This window comes from Anneissia japonica, unplaced genomic scaffold (genome assembly GCF_011630105.1).
Source record: "Anneissia japonica isolate Jap-2015-1 unplaced genomic scaffold, ASM1163010v1 scaffold288010_len917306_cov203, whole genome shotgun sequence".
NCBI classification, from domain to species: Eukaryota; Metazoa; Echinodermata; class Crinoidea; order Comatulida; family Comatulidae; genus Anneissia; species Anneissia japonica.
The window spans coordinates 444,662-465,925 of record NW_022715767.1 but is presented as its reverse complement, the minus strand read 5'-3'; the positions used below and the strand labels follow the sequence as shown (position 1 = coordinate 465,925).

The 21,264-nt window shown below is 34.2% G+C and overlaps 1 protein-coding gene across 3 annotated transcripts; it reads right to left on the bottom strand.

The window, feature by feature from the left end:
* Positions 1-1,423: 1,423 nt before the first annotated feature.
* Positions 1,424-15,669, bottom strand: LOC117109326 (cotranscriptional regulator FAM172A-like). 3 transcript variants are annotated; one of them, XM_033251597.1, is made up of 10 exons: positions 15,513-15,669; positions 14,230-14,335; positions 10,192-11,190; positions 8,453-8,619; positions 7,476-7,679; positions 6,122-6,187; positions 5,593-5,715; positions 4,595-4,705; positions 3,929-4,019; positions 1,424-3,734 (listed from the first exon to the last, which is right to left on the bottom strand). In XM_033251597.1, exons 1-10 carry the CDS (start codon positions 15,570-15,572, stop codon positions 3,538-3,540), a joined length of 2,124 nt encoding a protein of 707 aa, XP_033107488.1. In that variant the 5' UTR covers positions 15,573-15,669; the 3' UTR covers positions 1,424-3,537. The 3 variants fall into 3 exon arrangements, with proteins under 3 accessions (XP_033107488.1, XP_033107487.1, XP_033107489.1); XM_033251596.1 differs by lacking the exon at positions 14,230-14,335 and adding an exon at positions 12,082-12,193 and having other exon boundaries at positions 15,513-15,644; XM_033251598.1 differs by lacking the exon at positions 14,230-14,335 and having other exon boundaries at positions 15,513-15,665.
* Between the last annotated feature and the right edge of the window lie 5,595 nt (positions 15,670-21,264).

Genomic DNA, 21,264 nt, shown 5'->3' with positions numbered 1-21,264 from the left:
TTTTTCACAGTCGCGAAAAAAAAAACCAGTTAGGCCTATTGGGGAGAATGTTTTGCATGAAATTATTGCAGGCTTATACAGTATTTAATTGAAAGCGAATAAGCCTAACCTTTTAAAAAATGTAGCTTATAATCCAAAGAATTGTGTTTGGCAAGTCGTTTTTTTGTTAATTTTAATTGAATATAATAAAATGATAACGCTACCATCGAGAGATACAGTCATATCCATAATTGGAATTACTAATAAAGTAGAGATAAAAAGAAGATAAGCCTATGAATATGATTAACGTGCAAGTTTTTCCTTTTTGCGATTCGCACAGAGTATATCCATATCCCTATGAGTCCCTCCTCAGTGTACCACTACAAAATTGCGTATTTATATCGTTTTATAAGAATCTACAGACACTTCTAATTTTCTAATCACCGAGTCTTCAACCAGATATTGATTTTGCTCACACATTCAAAACTGGCCTAGTCAAAATCTCGCTTGATCCCTGGTTTGAAATCCTGTGAGAACTCAAGGGCAGATCCAGTAAGGGGGGGGGGGGGGCACGTGCTAACACTAATTTTTAAAAATTTCAATGCATATAATATTATGTGCTTACCCACCCCCAACGTTTGTAAAATTCTAGATCCGCCCCTGGCACTGAATCTCGCATGTTTCTAAATCACCATAATATTTAGCCTAAATGTAACGAGCAAATTAACCAGTATGCTATTTATAACTATGAATGTTTCTGTGACGACCATCTTTGAAGACTGAAATTGAGACACTTGAAAGGAGAAACAGTGATCTCATCCTCTTTTACATGGGGGAGGGTGAAATCGAAATTCATGATTCTTATATATCTTTACATATATTGTTCTTGCTTTGCATCTCATGATAGGCCTAATTCCTCGTTCTCGATTTTATGTTCAGGGACTCATCGTATCCAGTAGGAGGCATGTAAAATTTAATTTCAATGCATATATTGAAAATTGCGCTAATTACCGCTACTCACTTATCTATTCTGAGTACGTTATGCCCCTGCACCCCCGTTTGAAAAATGCTGGATCCGCCCAAGGTATCGAAATAACAACTCCCTGGTATATTCAAATTTCATTTTTTAACAGAGTCTTGATAGCTTGGAATTCCCTCCCCAAGTAGGCCTTCAAACGACGTCACTGCGTACCTTATTCGGAAGCAGTATACATTGAACTCTAAGGATAGGCCTATATTCGTTTTTTCCTTTATACTTTTTCAGTGTTTTTGTATCCGTAGGGGCTAGCGGTTGATGGTCTGTGTTCCCCATCTGTCTTAAATGTTTTATAAATATTTTTATGTTATTGCAATATTTTGTAGGGCATTTAAAATGAATAAAGAAATATATTAAATGTAAACAGTCTGTGGAAACATACACAAATCCAATTAAACCACTAAAGTAATTTGAACATGTTTTACTACAAAAGTATATAAAATGTAACAACCCCAATAATTAATTATATTGTTGAAGCATAAACGTAGGCCTTTCTTTAATTAGCCTCATCAGGACTGGGCATCTGGTCTCTTCCGACTAACCATCCCTCGTGAAATCTGGACTCGTGGGAAATAACTCATTGTTGTAGGCCAATTCAATCGACTCTTACAGGGTGTCTAAAAACTCAGATCTAGAAACTCAGATCTCAGTTTCCTAGTTTTAAAACTCAGATATCTGCACTGAGTGGCAGGTCTCTAGCAGGGGAGAAGTGGCCGCTCGTCCCCCATCATTGGCAGCCGCCACGCCCTCTTTTAAAAATATTAAAAGAAAAAAATAACTAGGCCTATGGCCTAAGTTTGATAACAACTACAATAATAATAATAATAATAATAATTATTAATAATTAAACTAAATAACAATGATAATTACATCTTTACATTGTTCAAGAAAATCACCGACAGAAAGTATTCACTTTTCTGCTCAATTCACACGAACACATTATATCCCCGACGCCGATTTGTCTTTTGGAACGTTTTTCAATCAGTAGATCGAATACCAAAATGCAAATATCATATATTGTATCGTGTAGGTCTATCGTTTATATTAATAGTCAAGTTTTTTATCATTTTAATATACTAGTGATCAAATACTCAAAAAAGGGTATAAAAGTTCATTTATATCATTTTAAATGCAGATGCTGCATACATAGATGGTTAATAGCCAGATTTAAGGACCATTTTTTATGTTTTGTTTGATTACCGGTATCTAGATACTCGAAAAATGGGCCTACCATCTAGTATTGTTCATTGCCCAGTGCATCATATTACTGTGTCTATGCAAGTAAATACCAACAATGCTGACAATACAACTGTATTTGCTTCCTTTATTAAACCGTCCAAAGTTGTTTTGATATGTGGTAAATGCAAAGCTTCCTGGGGCCCTTGGCGGCCCCCAGCCAATCGGGGTGGGGGTATACCCCTCCTCCCTCAGACCCAAGGTCCTTGTAGGTGTAACCCCAGCAGATCTATCCTGGATCCGCCCCTGATATCTGTGTTTTTGTAGACACCCAACTCTTAACATATAGCACTTTAGACTTATCATCTATCTGTGTTTAAAATCCAGTTTTACAGAGGTTTTAGCTCATGTCAATCTCTCAATGACATTCTGAGGGATACTATATGTCATGTGTTTACAAAATGTATTTAATACACTTCTGGTCATTAAACAACATACGTTAAAATAATGCATTTGTAATTTACTAATTTATTTTGAATATTGATAGTGTTCTTCATTAAAAATGATCTTCATGAAAAGATGAATTCAGTTACAATATTATCAATACTCTGGCATTGATCTTTAGATTATAAAACAACGGTGAATGTTCATGCAACAAATTTACCACACAAGTTTTTTTTACTTTACAAAATAATGACCTCTTACAATCAAATTAGTGAGGGTGCAAGGTCCTTAGCAGGGGCAATCATATAACCATAATTAATTATGTGCCATTTCATCTTAGATTTAGGCTATGCTGGTAATAGTAAAAATGTGTTATAATTGTATAGCCCTTCCAACAAAAAGATCCTTTTTCATTGTATAATAAAGTGTCTCTGCCAGTATCCGAAACTGCAGCCTCTCGCTATCAAGGCGAGTACCATACCACTAGACCATATGGTATAGGCACAAATCTAACCCACAGGTACTTTCATACAAACAAATTATGGTTATGAACATGTTGTAATAATCGTATCAAGCATAGCTCATCAACGAAAAGTTCCTTTAGCTCTTACTGTTTAAGAGTTCACCAATTTTACCACTCACATACCCTTATAATATCTATCACCCTCCCTTAGCTGTCTACAGCTACAAACCTATTATGTACAGTACCCTTTTACTTAGTACAGTAGTAGCTTCAAGAGCCTTGTGAATTAAAAAAAACAAACAAAAATAAACTTGAGTCTAATAATAGTTTAGTGACTCAATTAGGTGATTAAGCAAACATGAACAAATTGTCGACCTCACATCTGTCATTTGATGACATGCCAATTAAAATATTCACAAATTTTAAGATTTATAATCTATCATTTTTTCTCATCAGACTTTTTTCTCTTAGGATTTTGCTCCTCGTGTTTTTCCTCCTTGGTGTCAACTTCCTTTGATTCCACATTTTTGGTAGCTACTGGTTTCTTTTTCTGCAATTGTTTGGGTTCTTTAGTCTTTAAATATTCAAAGATCGACTCCATTGCTTTCCATGACGTCTCTTCATGTTTTGTCGTACCTGTAAATTGAATAATAAATGGTGTGTAAAGTATGAGAAACAGAGGCAAGGTGGAGTATCATTTATGAAGAATGTAGAGGTGAAGATGAGAATAAGGAATGGAGAATGAGGTATTGTCACCCATGGAGTGGTGAGAATGCTAAAAAAAGTTAAAATTGTTAGCATGATTGAAGGTAGGGTTCAATTCAACTTACCAGCTGAATAACGATCGACATCTCTTTTATACGACAAAAATTGTAGTTTTTCATCAAGTTCCTTGTCACAGGACACCCAATTTCTAGCCCGCTATTTAGATATAAAATAAATATGTGCAAGTATGTGTCTCAACTTGATGTGCTTTTCTATGGTCTCAGGATGAACAAAAAATTTTCATGACATAAATTTAATTATATAAAATATGAATTAATCACCATGTGCAGAAAAATCAAAGTAGATCTTTTAAGAAATACCATTTTAAGCAGAAGTTGTTTTGTTCCAACTTGAGACAAAATTTCTGTTCATTAGCACTGACCCTGATTGCATTTAGTGCCAGTTAAAAAAAAGACACCCTTTCTAGAGCCAGCGGGGACCTCTGAATCCGTCTCTGTCAACTGTACAGACATTTACCGACGTTAAATTAATTTCACTCATGTGAAGATGACGGTGATTTTAATCAGAATATCTCGGGGAAGTATGTGTATTATTCAGCATCCATCCGTCTAACATGTTTTTCTCGTGTATATTGAGTACAGTATTAGTTTATAAAGCATTACATTTTGCAATGCAGTGGGCAACTGAGATAAAATTGAATGTGAAGGAAATAAAATATAAATGTTACTTTTTAACTTGCACCACTAAAAATTGCGGGAGCTGTACATTACCTGAATAAGCCAAGACTGGTGCATTGGACTGTTCAATTGGTACTGGAGCTGGTGAACAGAGTCAGTAAACGCAATTGCAAACACTGACTTATCTAATAAATTCTTTTCAATCTGGAATGTTTCAAGATTCAAAAAAAATATTAGATATAATAATATATATATTAGAAAAGTTAGATATAATGTGATAGGTTGGATTGGATTGGACTGAATTTATTCGGTGTAAACACCAAGGATAGCCAACAAAAGTCTAGAAGAAGACTCCAGTGGGGTCCTTCTGGTGGTGATTGAGCGGTACACCGGGAGACAATCCCCTAGGTTAAAATGGTTTATGAGCCTAGAGGAATTGTGGCATTCATCCTAAAGATTAAATTCTAGGTCTCTCTGACTGCCTGTGAGACACACACCTTGTATGAAATTATATGATAGTTCTTAATTTTATTTTTATTATTATTAGTTGATTATTTTATTGTTTGTCTAAAATATATAACTATAAGTATGCATTTTGTATAGTGCCACTGTATTATCTATATGCACATTGTGGTATATCTTTGTATTATCACGTGCAAACCACATATCCATAGATGTTGCAGATGAACCTCAACCATAATATATATGTTTGAAATTACCATAATTCATGGGTATAAGCCCATCTCTACTTTATCTCAGTCAAAAGCATTAAGGTATACAGTAATTAAATAAGTAAGCTTAAGTCACTAAAAAAAAAATCCTAAAAAGTAGCTTGGAATTGGAAAATTGCCTTTATATTGGCCACAATAAAGTTGAAATAATTTATTTTATAAACAGAGAATTGCTCTTGTACAACCCCCACTCCCGAAAACAGCATAATTTGGTGTGTGGTGGGTAGGGGGGATACATCTGCAATATTGTATTTCCGTAGTTTTTTAATGCTAACCTAAAGCAATCTTGTGCACCATTATTATTCTTTTTACACAGCTTCTCTAAAGAATATGTAGAGAGAGTTTTGAGAACACACTTACAAGACTTAACACAACACACCCGCCATAACTATGAGCAACAATAGCAATATGTTTAGAAGGCGCTGTTTGCTTGAGTAAGTGCTGAAAAACATATAAGGCATGTTTGACCGGTGTTTCACTTCCCTGAAAGACAAAAACAAAATTATCATTGTAATTTTCATTTTTCATTACCCTTAGGCTTCAATCCACCACTGCAGTGAAGTGACGCTGCTCCAGCTATTCCTTCCACAAGGGAGGTCTAGTGCAAGTTGCAGCGGTGTAGGCTGGTTTTGGACTAGAGGGTGAGAAACAAAATCCGAGAATGCCGGAACTAAATCCCTATTTCAATGAAAACTTAATTTTCATTTTTAATATTTTAACCCACTTAGCAGAACTAATTTGCTGCCATGGGGGTTGGGGTGGTGGTGTTCGCATCCCTGCACACACCCCCTCCAGCCCCAGCCCCACCTATGCCCATTAGTTGGCAGATATGATGGAGATAAAACATACATGTCAAGCATAGTATTCTTAGAATAACTCTATGACTCACCCTTATTTCTTGTCCATCTTTACTTTCATTCTCATTCGTGTTTAACACAAGAACTTCATATCCTTCCTATGTACAAAAAACACAATGATTCATATTTTTCATTATCAAATATTAGAAAACATTTTTAATGAGTAAGCCATATTTTTGTTCCATTTAAATCTAAAAGACGAAACAAATTTTCAACTTTATTTTTGAACCTAGGTGCTTGCCTCCACACTGTGCTCTAATCAGTAAGGTTGAATTTGACCCCCAGGTAGCAGTGGAAATATTATATTACAAGAGAAATTTTCATAAAGAAATTCAGTAGAAATGTTGCTCTTCCCAGGATTCTGTATCACAGTGAATCCTCAGTTTATTCCAAATGAGGATAAACTCCAAGAGGGCGGTTTGGTGCAGCAATTTCCATTCAGGTTCTGAACCTCACAAATTTGAGCCACACACTCAACATTCTCGGTCAGCCAGCCTTATATACAGTACCCCAGCTTGCACTGTCGACAGTTGTGAAGTGTTTCACACTACATTTCTAGGTGCAAGTATTCATATATATCGTTTGAAGGTTTGCATGGCGAAGTATTAATGCTTGCGGTACTGTACATCAAGTAAATAGTTCTGAAAAGAACTGGGGCAAATTGCTATAAGCGGTCTTAGGCGGTCTTAATGGTTAGCCGGCTATAATCGTGACATTAGCCGTCTTAAATTTTAAAGCCTAATCGAAGGAGGCTTAAAACGGTCTTGAATCATTTTCATTATGGCGTTCTGCTGATTCAACAGTGCAATGGCAAGACCTAAATCGTCAAAGTCGGAGAATACAATGACGAATATTCCACACGCTTCTCAACATCTGTCAAAACAGGTCTACGTTTATTTACGTTCATTTTAATACATTTGCGTGCATCGAGCATGCATTACGTCGCCCTCAATTTTACGTTACCAGAGAGTGCTTGTTTGCGTTTCGATGCTCAAAGCAGTCTTAGGGAAGACTGTTTTATAGCAATCTGCCACCACTACAGGTGGTGGTAGTCTTAGAATTAGAGTTGTTGGTTGAGAACATCTCTAAATATCTCTATCGCATCATGTACCGCAATCATTATTATATATGTGGCAAAGACAAGCAAAACCAGTCACTCGTCACAAAAATCAATTTTGAGTTATTAATACAGTGTTAGAGAGTAAAATAATAGCTATAAAATGGTAAAAAAAAATCATTCATATTTATATATATATATATATATATATTTTTTTTTTTTTTTTTTTTTTTCTCTAAGTTTGGAATAAAACTCCACATGAATACACAGTTTGAACCAAAGCTTGTGGCATTAGGAAATAAGAAAACTGCAATTTATTACAGTATTACCTCCTTTGCTCTTTTAATATAAGGTATTTGTGTTCCACTGTCCAGACAATCATTGATAATGAGCCTCCTGGCCCACTGTCCCGCACGGACGACGCCACTACCATGAATCAATATCATCAACTTGCCTGTAGTCGTAAGAGCATTTTCGCTGGCAAACACAAAGCTCTTTGGCTCTCCTTTAACAGCATCTTTGTCTGTGTCAAGCTTTGAAAAGTATGATAAAAATATATAAAATAATTTTTGAAAAAATGATGATTTGATTGACCGAAGGTGAAGGTGGCCCATACATTTTTATACTGTCACCTACAAATAGATGCCACACAAATTAGATCGTAATTAGTTAGAGGGTATGGAAATTTGGGCTGGTTACAGGTTATATTTGCAAAAGCGGCAGGTGACACTTGGAAGAGAACAGTGGTGGTAGACAGGTACTGCAGAAGAAAACAGAAGTTAATAGAAAAAATGTGTGGGCTTCCAGAAGTGGCATTATATGTAGGTTCATGTGAAACTAGCAGTGGCAATTAACAGATAAATAATTCAATGAAAACAAAAATATAATTCTAAGACAACAATTCAAAGTTTGAAATGCGCATGGCTATATCAAGATCAATCAACAAACATACACAACATAGGATTATGTTGACTTCCCTTGGATACAGGCATGCACAGTTTGAACTATGAATTGGCTTGTTGTCTTAGAATTATAGTTACCAGTATCGGATTCAAGGGGGGCCCAAGACCCCCTAAATTTCTCAAAATTGGGGGAAAAAGAAAATTAAATTAAAATTTTAAGTCTGAGAGTGCAATTTTCTGGCCTACTAAAGGTGAAATAATAGTAAATTTTCTTACCTCAGCCCCAACCTTGGTGGGGCTGAGGTGGTACAGACTCTTCATCTCTCACAGTTCCTCCCTGGGCCCCCTCTATTTCAAATTCCTGGATCCACCACTGGGTACTACTACTTTTATGATATACTCACAGGAACTGGGATTCTTTTCAAATTGCATTCCGATTCCAACAAATCATAGACATGGTTGTTCAGAATTTCTCCAAGGGCTTCATAACGTTTCTGGTTATAGTAGTGATCATCAGGCTTTATAACAAACTGGAATGGTTCATCGGTTTCTGTATCTCGAAGTTGACCATCTATTTAGAATTTTTAATTATTATTATAATCTTTAAATTAATTGTTATAATTTATCAATAAGACAAATTATAATAAATTACAAATATTTTATATAAAATAGCCAACATGTGAAAACGTATTTTCAAAAGATATATAAATATACATATAATAATGAACAATAATAGAATAATAATGAAAATCATAAAGAAAATTATAAACCATTTTCACTATACATAGTTTATATATTTATATATATTTTTTCCTTTGCATTTAAGATGTGTAGGTGGATAAATCATTATTTTCAATTTTCTACATCTACCGAAATTGTTTCACATTTCAAAGAGAGCAGACAGCCAGACCTACCGAGAATATTTTTTTTTTTGTATTAGTAGATGGAAGTTCTGTTCTAGAATTTAATGACTAATATGCATCTTATATGAATAAACCACCATTATTTAATGCATCTACTATATTAATATGTAGAAAAATACACTTTGCATAGTGCAAACCAACCCATAATACATCTTCAAAATGCAGGGTTGGCTTTCTTTTGTTTGAAAAATATATTTTTACCAAAGCCCAAATACTAGCAGATTTTAACTTTGTAAGTTTTAATAATTAAATTTGAGAGTACCAAACACATTTTTATATGTTTTTGCCTTACTTGGGACATTGTGACAAAAAATTAAATTAGATAATAAAAACCGCTTCACTGATTACAATAAAATGATGATTGGTTTCATTTTTTAATCAGAATTTATCTTAGATTTGATTAGATCACACACATAACATTTGAGATATGCCATCGAAAAGCCAGCATACTGTTGCTATAATGTTAAACTGAGTAAATAGCATAAGAATGTGGCAATACTGTATACTTTGGTAATACTTACTTAAGTTTCTTCATCATATTTGCTCATATGGCAAATTTAAGTCGATTAACTATTTATTTATTTATTTATTTCAACAATCTTTAATGAGGGTGGGCCATCCAGCCAAAGCTGATCATTAGGGACCCTCAATACACATAGTAAAACAAAACAAAAGAGTGTATTAAACTAATTAAATTACAGTAAAATAAATAACAACCTCTCAATTCAAAATTTACATAAAGAATTAATTCAAAATTAAATAAAAAACTTAATATAAAAATTAAAATTAAATTACAATTAAAGATGTAAATGAATGAGCAAGATTAAAAAACAATAGGCAAAAAAGACATTAAAACAACAAAGGGAATAAAATAGCCTAAATAAAATAATCAAATAAATTAAAAATAGATAATAGACCAATGTATATGAGAACTATAAATCAAATCACTCTTAATTTAAAGAAAATAAATCAATTTAAATTAAAAAAAACTATCATTTTAAAGCTTATAATGTGGAGAATACGAATATATTAAAATTTTCTTTTTTTAGTCACTGCAAGGTAATTCAACAGAATTTCATTATCCTTTAAAAATAATTTATTATTCATTACTATATCATTTTTTTACCATATTTAATTACCTGTCTCTTATACACATCTAGATGTGTATAAGAGACAGTGGCAAACCTCATAATAAAGAAAAGATCAACATGAAAGCAAACCTGAATTAAATTTATAATTGAAGCCTTCCAGAGTATCTGGAAATTTTATCTCCTCAAATTTCTCTTCTTCACTTAAATCTTCATCATCTTTTAAATTATGTACTTTCTCCTCTTCCTTTATATCTTCAGTTTGTTTGCTCTTCTTATTTTCATTTGATTGGTCTTTTGTATCATTTTCATCTTCTGACATTTTTTCCTCTTCTTCTTTATCATCCTTTAATTTTTTTTCTTCCTCTGTTTCCTTCATGTCTTCAGTTTCAGTTTGTTTTCTCTTTTTATTTTCATTGGATTGCTCTTTTGTATCATCATTTCCATATTCTGACATTTTCTCCTCTTCTTTATCATCTTTTAAATTTTTTTCTTTCTCTGTTTCCTTCACATTTTCAGCTTCAGTCTGCTTTTTCTTTTCATTTTCATTGGACTGCTCTTTTGTAACATCATTTCCATCTTCTGACATTTTATCCTCTTCCTTATCATTTTTAAAATTTTTTTCTTCCTTTGTTTCCTTTGCATTTTCAGCTTCAGTCTGCTTTTTCTTTTCATTTTCATTGGATTGCTCTTTTGTATCATCATTTCCATCTTCTGACATTTTATCCTCTTCTTTATCATTTTTAAAAATTTTTTCTTCCTTTGTTTCCTTCACATTTTCAGCTTCAGCCTGCTTTTTCTTTTCATTTTCATTGGATTGCTCTTTTGTATCATCATTTTCACCTTCTGACATTTTCTCCTCTTCTTCTTTATCATCTTTTAAATGGTTCTCTTTCTCCTTTTCCTTTGCATCTTCAGCTTCAGTTTGTTTTCTCATTTTATGTTCAATGGTTTGCTCTTTGGTATCATCATTTTCATCTTCTAACATTTTTACCTCCTTTTCTTCCCCATCTTCAAACTTATCTTGTTTTCTTCTTTTACTTTCACTTGTTTCCTTTTTTTCACATTGGATAAGTTTTTCTGGTTCAGTTTCTTTCGAGCTGATGTTTTCTTGCGTATTTTCATCACATTCTTGAAAAAAAGAATGAATAAATTAAATTGCTTATTCAAAATACTAAAAAAAAAAACACTAGAGTGTTCTTCAAAGATGAGCAGTGAATCCAAAGTGCTGAGGTATTAATGGTCTTAAACTGGTTGAATACAGCCAGGTTTATACTATACTTAGTATCTTGCTAAATGGCCATCTAACACACTGTCAAGAATTGGAAAACAAAGAACTACTAAATATTAGTTTAGTTTAAGAGCTTTCAATTGATACAATACTATTAATACAATTGTGTGTTGTGTCATGTACATTGCACATTACTTCAGCCACTGTACTGAAGAATAATTACATTTACAACTAATGTATATGCACATACATACTTCTACAGGAAAGAAAAAAACGTTCTTGTTTGTTTTATTGTTCTTTGTCTAGGGTGTCCTAAGGTGGTCTCCATAGATCCTTCTGCCTATTTGCCACACCATATGATTTCTGTAATCTTTTAGTTACTTTGGAATTATTTCATTATCCTTTAAAAATAATTTATTATTCATTACTATATCATTTTTTTACCATATTTAATTACTTTTTTTTTTACAATTTCCTATTTATTAAGTGGAATGGCTCTAAAAAAAAGCCGGAAAAGAGGTTTGTAAACTGCAACAATTAATATTTTTCAATGATAGATTTATTCTGAAATAGGAATCAACCAATAATAACACAACCTCCCATTTCCTGCGTGGACATTATGACGTCAGTATCTATGGAGGCACAGTTTGAGTCCATGGATACTGACGTCATAATTTATTAAGTGGAATGGCTCTAAAAAAAGCCGGAAAAGAGGTTTGTAAACATCAACAATTAATATTTTTCAATGATAGATTTATTCTGAAATAGGAATCAACCAATAATAACACAACCTCCCATTTCCTGCGTGGACATTATGACGTCAGTATCCATGGAGGCACAGTTTGAGTCCAAACTTTCCATGGTCTGTGTGGTGGTTTCTTGTTCAGAATCCATGTGGCCAACCTGTAAACAAATAGAGCTGCTCCATCAAATCTAGTCATTGGTTCAAATATATCTACACATAAACTATGCTATATTTAATCAGTTGACACAGGGCAAACATTCAAACCATTACTGAAATAGTAAGAAACAGGAGATGGAAGTGGATTGGACATGTATTACGCATGGAAAGAAATGACATACCAAGAGTTGCTTTAACATGGACACCAGAGGGCAGAAGGAAAGGCCAAGGGAAAATTGGAGAAATGTGGAAAGGAAACAGGCCCGTAGCCAGGGGGGGTTTTTATGGTTCGGGCGAACCCCCCTTTTCTAGCGAACCCCCCTGTTTTCTAGCGAACCCCCTAGAATTTTTGAATGAGTCCCACTCGGACGGAATGTCTGTTTTTAACTTTAAATCAAAATTTAGCACCTAATTCATTATTTGGTCACCCGTTTTTAAATTGTAGCCTACAATACAAGCCTACATTCTAGAATATCTCAGCTTCAGAAGTTCGGAGATTTAAATTGAACGCAACTCCGGTAAACCATGACTCGATAGCTCACATAAGGATCATGGCAAACATCGATAAAATCTTTCAATGGCCTTTGGCTGAATGTTTGTAAGAAATGTACCAACCGGTAACGAAACAGCTGCTCTCTACCTGAATAGTGATCGTAACTGAAAAATAATGATGCAGCAACACGCTTGGTCAACTTCTAAAAATTTAGAGCCTTCTGTTGTTTGCCCATAAAACAAATTTTGGAGTGTTATACAGTACGATTTCAAAACATTGTCATCGTAAAGAAACAGCTATAATATTGAAAACAAACAACTTGAAACAAAATCGGTGTACGGATTTAAATAAATTTTTACAATAGATTTTAATGGTCAACTTTTCAAATTTTAGGACCAATTTTTGCATACGTTTGTGAGTGACGGTGTGTAATAGACATGCAAAACAAACATTAGCGGTTAGCTGTACAGTGTAATATCTTTGAATATCATTTTAGACTGATTCATTCATATGCTTGGTCATCTTGTAATCATTTAGAATGCAACAGTTTTTAATAGCTCCGTATCTCTACACTTCTAACCGTAGTATCAAATTATAGTTGCCATAGACCCGGTTTCATATACACTCGCTTAAGTAAATTTCAAAGGAAACTGTTTTCCCAATTTTCTTATTGTTAAATACTCCTATGCAATACTGTAGGCCCCTCTGGTATAAAATTGACAGATCAATTAGACACTCTGTAAAGATCGATTATGCCCTTTTATATAATAAGGCCTGGTAGGCCTAATGTACTGTGTGAAGTACTAAATTTGTTAATATCGAATGGGTGAAATTGCGCACAAACTTCAAACTTTTGGCCTAACATACAATGCCAGAGGAAAGGATATCACGTTTTAATCACCAAAAAGGATTTTCCACGGACACACAGAGTAATAGTTTTTCAAATTTTCTAATAGTATGGCCCAAAGCGAACGAGTTTCTCTAGATGTGTATAAGAGACAGGTACAAAATACTGTACAGAATATGATTCATTGAAAAAGCTTTAAAATGAAGGACTTTTAAATGAAGTTTATATACAGTACTAATATTATGCGAATCTTGGGTTTTTAAAAGCAATCTTGGGATTTTTTAGACCCAATATTGAATTTTGATTTTCCCTAGTGGTCACTAATTACATTTACAACTGATGTATATGCACATACATACTTCTACAGGAAAGAAAAAAACTATGTTTGTTTTATTGTTCTTTATCTAGGGTGTTCTAAGGTGGTCTCCATAGATCTTTCTGCCTATTTGCCACACCATATGATTTCTGTAATCTTTTAGTTACTTTGGAATTATTTCATTATCCTTTAAAAATAATTTATTATTCATTACTATATCATTTTTTTACCATATTTAATTACTTTTTTTTTTACAATTTCCTATTTATTAAGTGGAATGGCTCTAAAAAAAAGCCGGAAAAGAGGTTTGTAAACTGCAACAATTAATATTTTTCAATGATAGATTTATTCTGAAATTGGAATCAACCAATAATAACACAACCTCCCATTTCCTGCTTGGACATTATGACGTCAGTATCCATGGAGGCACAGTCCAAACTTTCCATGGTCTGTGTGGTGGTTTCTTGTTCAGAATCCATGTGGCCAACCTGTAAACAAATAGAGCTGCTCCATCAAATCTAGTCATTGGTTCAAATATATCTACACATAAACTATGCTATATTTAATCAGTTGACACAGGGCAAACATTCAAACCATTACTGAAATCGTAAGAAACAGGAGATGGAAGTGGATTGGACATGTGTTACGCATGGAAAGAAATGACATACCAAGAGTTGCTTTAACATGGACACCAGAGGGCAGAAGGAAAGGCCAAGGGAAAATTGGAGAAGAAATATGGAAAGGAAAGAAACCAACAGGGATACCAATCGTGGGCAGTCGGAGGCAGCAGTAGCAGCTCAAGACAGAGGAGCCTGGAGGAGAGATGCTAGAAGCCCTATTCTCCACACAGAGACAAGGAACTAGATGATATTTAATCAGTTGACCAATGCTTTTTACTTACAGTAATGTACTAGCTACAGACGAGTATACCAGTAACTGTATGTAAAATTTATAGGTACGGGGTGGCGCGTGATTAATGGAGTGTGCTAACCACATAAATCCCATAATCTCTGTGAATCATTAAATTCTTGGGAGGCCTGCGGTACTTTTATTTGTGTGGTGTTTGATATCACATTTGCAAATTATTTTAGTGTTAAAATGGTAAGAAATGATGCTACCTGACATGTTATCGTACTGAATATGCGGTACTTTCACAAATACTTGAAAAAAAATTTTGCAAGTGATTTGTGGTGGGAGTTGGACAATTTGTACATCTCTGACTTGTCAGCAAATCCTGGTGCCAACAGTCCGATAGTGACCGCGTTAGGGCATACAGTAGGACTGGTAAAATGACTTCTTAAAAAGTAAGCACTGAGGTCTGACATTCATTGCTGAATTCATTGTTGGATGTCCCAGCCAGAAGGGACGTGCCTGCATCACACTACAGTACTAAATCCCTAAGTTGAGACTTCAGAGTTACATCATCTTAAAAGGCTAGGCTATGCTCGTCAGTACACTGCCACTATACAGGCTAGGCCTGGTCCCCAGCCAGGGTGACCTTTTGAAATCGTAGGCCTAGACCTATACTACTACTCTAGCTAGGCAGCCTGGCGATTTTTTAGAGGCCTGGCTTGGCTAGGCCTCTAATAATAATATCTGTGTGCTCAATTAATTTAATCTCCCCAATCTTTGTAATTCTATGCCTACGTGATTTTAAGTACTTACGTCTTGGAGGGAAAGCAATGTTAATACTAATTTTAAAGTGAAGGAGCATGCAATGTTCATTTACAATACTGCATCAGTGTATTTATATAGCCTAGGCCTATCTCTCGACGATCCGCTTCAATTCTGATTTGGAATCATTACAGCATGCATTAGGGAATTCCCCGAGCGCGCCTTCGATCTTGATGCGTAACCAAAATTCTATCCTTTCATTTCATTTATTTTTTGAAGACCATCAAAATACTCATAGCATAAAAGATATACACAAAAATCATTCAAATTCATTAAAAATTACATATATTAAATTTTTAAAAATATAGGTCTTTGCAACTAACTAGACTAAAATCACTATCAAAATTCTAGGAACTCAGATTTTGAGATAAAATAACCCATCCCATCATGGATTCAAGATCCTTTATTTGTGTCTTTTCGGAAACTAAATCAGTTGGTAGGTCTACATCACATCGCAAAACAAAGTGCAGGATTAATACAAAACAACAACAACAACAATATAATTATAATCATACCCTAAAACCTATTTGATATTGTATTTTGATTAAGAATCATTTTAATGGATAGGCCTAGTGGTGTACGAATAAGTTAGATAGGCCTATCTATTTGTTCTACAGGTTGTGATTTTAACCTTTTACCCGGGGGTAACCAATTAAGTAAAAGATGCGTTTAACTAACGTTGCTATTAGAATACCATGGATTATTATAACTCCATGAAATAATCGGAATGAAGAGTGATGTGTTGGCCACTAAACAGGTCCCGACAGAGGTAGGCCTATACTTTAAAAGATTATGGAGTACCGGATGGGCTACCGATGATAAAGTCAGAGCCGGCGGAACGTTTATCAAAGTGGGGCCACTTATAAGATGAATGGGAATATGAATCAATATGCAGATCTGGAGTCAAACCTAGGGGGTGGGGTCAACGTTTTTCCCAAAAACGAAAGGGGATCCGGGGGTCCTACCCCGGGAAAATTTTGATTTCTAGATGGCGGGAAATGACCGTTCTCCACTTTTGAGCTAGGTGTCTAATGACTTTGTTCTTCAAATCAAGGTTTTCCCCCTCTTGAAAACGGTCAGGTAAACTTTCTCATTCTTATTACAGTAAATAGGCCTGATACATACATAAAAAAATTAGTAGTTGCATACGTATTCTTTTTTCAATGAATCGATAAGCTCCAAAGAAAATGGAGGGGGTCCGGGGTTCTCCCCCGGGAAAATTTTGATTCCTAGAAGGCGGGAAATGAGCTTTCCCGACTTCTGAGGTGTCTTAATTTCTTTTAAGTTCTTCAAAATTCAAGATTTTCCCCTCTTGAAAACGGTCAGGTAAGTTTTTCTCATTGTTATTACAGGAAATAGGCCTTATGTGTGTAGGCCTATACATGCACTAAAAAAAAAAATGAGTAGTTGCATACGTATACGGTATTCTTTTTTCAATGAATCAATAAATCCCAAAAAGAAAGGGGGAGGGGGTCCTCTTGAAAACGGTCAGGTAAATTTTTCCCATTGTCATTACAGTAGAGGCCTTATGTGTGTATACATACATAACAAAAATTGAGTAGTTGCATACGATTTTTTTGTCCATGAATGCATAATTCCCAAAAAGAAAGGCGGTCCGCCAAATTTTTATTCCTAGAAGGCGGGAAATGACCTTTCCCGATTTCTGAGGTTTCTTTTAATTACTTTTGAGTTCTTCAAAATTCAAGGTTTTCCCCTTCTTGAAAATGATTCAATGAATCAATGAACCTCAAAGAAAAATGGGGTCCGGGTTCCCGAGGAAAAATTTCGATTGCTAGAATGCGGGAAATGAGCTTTCCTGACTTCTGAAATGTCTTTTAAATGACTTTTTATGTTCTTAAAAATCCAAGGTTTTCCCCTCTTGAAAACGGTCAGGTAAATTCTTCTCATTTTTTATTTTATGTGTGTATACATACATTAATAAATGAGTAGTTGCATGCGTATTTTTTTTTTATGAATCGATAATTCCCAAAAAGAAAGTGTGGTCCGGGGGTTCTCCAACGGAAAAATTTTGATTCTAGATGGCGGGAAATGAGCTTTCCCGACATTTGAAGTGTGTTTTTAACGTTTATGTTCTTCAAAATTCTAATTTTCTTATTGTAACATAAAAAAAATCAGCTCACGGGTCCCGAAAAGGTAGGTCTAAAATTCTTTTTTCCCCTTTTTGTGTTGCTCAAGGGAGGGGTAAGGACCCATGACCCCCTACCCGAGATCCGCCAATGTGAATTGCGAGAAAATGTAACTCGGTCGGAGACTGGATAAACTTTCTCTTTCCTATCCTTCTCCTCCTTCTTCCCTCTTTCCTTTCTTACATTTCTTTCCGATCATACAAAAATCTCCAGGCATTATATATTTTTTGCCAAAAAGTGAGGGAGCAGCCCCCCCCCCCCGGTTCCGCCGGCCATGAAAGTTGTCCACAATACTGTATGACATTTAGATAGAGGTTGTAGGATTTAGCAAACATTTCGAAATACGCGGATAGTATAAAAAACTTTTCATCATCCTTGCTCCGCGCAAACTTATTTTTTTAAAGGTCATCAGCAGAGGACGGGAAAAAATAAAAATAAAATTTTGTTTTCTATTTAGCAAATTTTGCCAAAAACATAAAGACGGAAGAGAAATGTAAACAGAGTAGTCATGGGATGGTTAAATGCTTTAAATTTATTAGGAAGAAATAGGCCTATAGGCCCTACATATCTTATTTTTAGAGATTTCAGAAGGCAGTGGCGGGCGTAATAGATAAATAATTTTTCCAGTTTTTCTCGTGGCGGCGGGGTGCGATAAACCATAACAAAGTCTTGCCCAAACTCTGTAGACTATAATTTACACCGATTGCTTTAAAAACGAAAGAGTGTCTGATTGGTAACATTGTGAAATTTAGATCCGGTTTTGCTTATCATTAGGCTAGTAATTAGGCAATTCCCCGAGCGACCTCTTTCGACACAGAAATGAAAAAAAGAAACAGAAAAATGATTAGTAATACTTAAACTCATTTCATTTATTCATTTAACCTTCAAAATATACACTAAAGTTATAATTTAAATTCAGTTTTAAGCTGTCCAAAACAATGCCTATGTTTGATGCTTCTTTTGCTTGTTACATTAACCAGCTCCATGCTTTAAAAAAACACCTCTATACTATCTCTATAAACTATAGAGATAGTTACACATTACAGCGCTAGGTTATTTATTTTTTTCTCTCAGTCACTCTTTGCAATAATTTCCTGTTGTTTGCAATTATAGATCTGCATGTAAATTTTACATTCCACAGAAATAAAATCTATACGCTATACCCATAGAGAATATAGAACATATTTTCTCTAGCTATACCTTACAAATGCAAAGAAATTCATATTTTCTGGATATCGTTCCATCACATTCTCGCCATTTATCTAAATGTGGTGGTTTTAATCATATAATGGGTATTTCGAAATTTCCTAATATATATGAACCTGAATCATGTCAACATGAATTATGTAATTCAGATCCCCTATGGAAAGTTATTAATAACAAACACTCATTGATTCTTGCAATAGGTAAGAACATACTCCTACTTAAAGAAGATTATGCTTTTCATGTAAACATGCCAAGCTTAAACAGCTAATAAGATTATCCAAAGAATTTTGTTTCTCTAGTTAGGCAATTGATTATTATATTTCCCGGTTCTCACACTGTTAACTTGCACTAATCTGTCTCAAAATTGTTTATTCCCAATATACTTTCTCACCATAATACCTGTCATATATCATATTAAAATTGAATTTGGTTTGCTGTGTACCACCGTAAATACAATAGAATAAAATGAAAGAGAATAAGATGATTTAGCAGCAGGAGATTTCATATAAACGAAAGTAATGACAATTCGTAGCCATGGAATGCTATGTCCGAACCTCCTGTTATTTATATTCTCTACACTTTTGGAGTCCTTGGGAGCTTGGCTTTACCCACCAGATCCAGATTGCGTGTATTTTAAAAATTAAAAAAAAACCGTTAATATCAATAAATAAAACAGGAAAAATTTAACCACAAAACGTATGACAGAGAAAGTTGTAGTACAGTACAAGGAAATTTGATCAGTTCAGCTAACTGAAAGTAGAGGAAATGAAAGTGACACAACCATTGATTAAAATAAGTAAACAATTAAATAAATTTAAATTGTTTAATGATTTATAATATTATAAAGGAGTTTTGAATGCATTTCCGTATTACTGTATTTATATCATCGTAATTGTTTAGTCCTAATATGAAAAGGAAGTTTTTGAGTATAATGTGAATGCAAGTTTAACTAGCGGTGTCTTGATACATTTCAGAGACGTTTAAAGGTGCATTCTGCACCAAATCCAAATTTTCGGATCCAAACCGAAATTCGGACTGCGTTTCCGATGCGCTTAACTACGGTAAGTTTCCTATTTGTGTATTTTAAAAATTTAAAAAAAACCCGTTAATATCAATAAATAAAACAGGAAAAATTTAAGCACAAAACGTATGACAGAGAAAGTTGAAGTACAGTACAAGGAGATTAGACTACAAATGCAATTTGATCAGTTCAGCTAACTGAAAGTGGAGGAAATGAAAGTGACACAACCATTGATTAAAATAAGTAAACAATTAAATAAATTTAAATTGTTTAATGATTTATAATATTATAAAGGAGTTTTGAATGCATTTCCGTATTACTGTATTTATATCATCGTAATTGTTTAGTCCTAATATGAAAAAGGAAGTTTTTGAGTATAATGTGAATGCAAGTTTAACTAGCGGTGTCTTGATACATTTAAGAGACGTTTAAAGGTGCATTCTGCACCAAATCCAAATTTTCGGATCCAAACCGAAATTCGGACCGCGTTTCCGATGCGCTTAACTACGGTAACTTTCCTATTATTACACACTGACTCAAGAGGCTTTCCCATCAGAAAAATCGGATTCTTTTTCCTGCATATATGAAAGCAAACATGCAAACATATAGTGCGATTGTTCATTTTGTTTTACAGTAGTGAATAAGCTACTGTATAGATTTATACACCTAAATCACCATATTTTGCAAGTTAGCGCCCCTCAACTGATCATCGAGTTTCCCACTTCACCTTCGCGCATACCTCAAGAGCACCCCCACTTCAAGACTTTTAGATACGCCACTAACTTGAATGTCGAAATATTCAATGTTTTTAAATTGCATTTTCTATTGCATTATTCATTATCGATTGAAGATATTCTGTAATTTGCATATGCAGTTTTTAATCTTTTAAATTGTTATGTATTATAGTATTGATATTAATAATTCTGTATGAAATGTGAATTGGTGTTTTGATATGAGCGATTATGCCCGTTACAAGTTTCCGTGATGAATGTGAATCTGAATGGCTACCTACGTCCGAAATAAAAGTTGATCGACTGACTGACTGATTGATTGGTGTTCAATGGTTCTCATTGTTTGACAATATCATGTTGACATTTTCAATTCAATTCAATTTCGACTTTACAGTATTTCCAATTCCATCATCAATGTACACTACAATATATGAATAACTCAAGTCAAATATAACAATTATAATATATAAAATGATTAAATCACAAGGAATTGGAAAAAGGCATACAAACACAAGTAAAAACCTCATGTAGAAGTAACAAGCCAGTAATCACAAAATAATAAGTAATCATAATCATAAGGAATTGGAAAAAGGCATACAAACAATACATACATACATACATACATACACACACACACA

What these genes read in the sequence shown, in the direction of transcription:
- LOC117109326 (XM_033251596.1), bottom strand. Translation starts at nt 15,572, where the DNA reads ATGAACATTGCATGCTCCTTCACTTTAAAATTAGTATTAACATTGCTT. An exon ending in CATTGCTTTCCCTCCAAGAC is followed by an intron (nt 12,194 to 15,512) that starts GTAAGTACTTAA and finishes ATTTGTTTACAG; the next exon opens with GTTGGCCACATGGATTCTGA. An exon ending in CAATTATAAATTTAATTCAG is followed by an intron (nt 8,620 to 10,191) that starts GTTTGCTTTCAT and finishes AATTCTAAATAG; the next exon opens with ATGGTCAACTTCGAGATACA.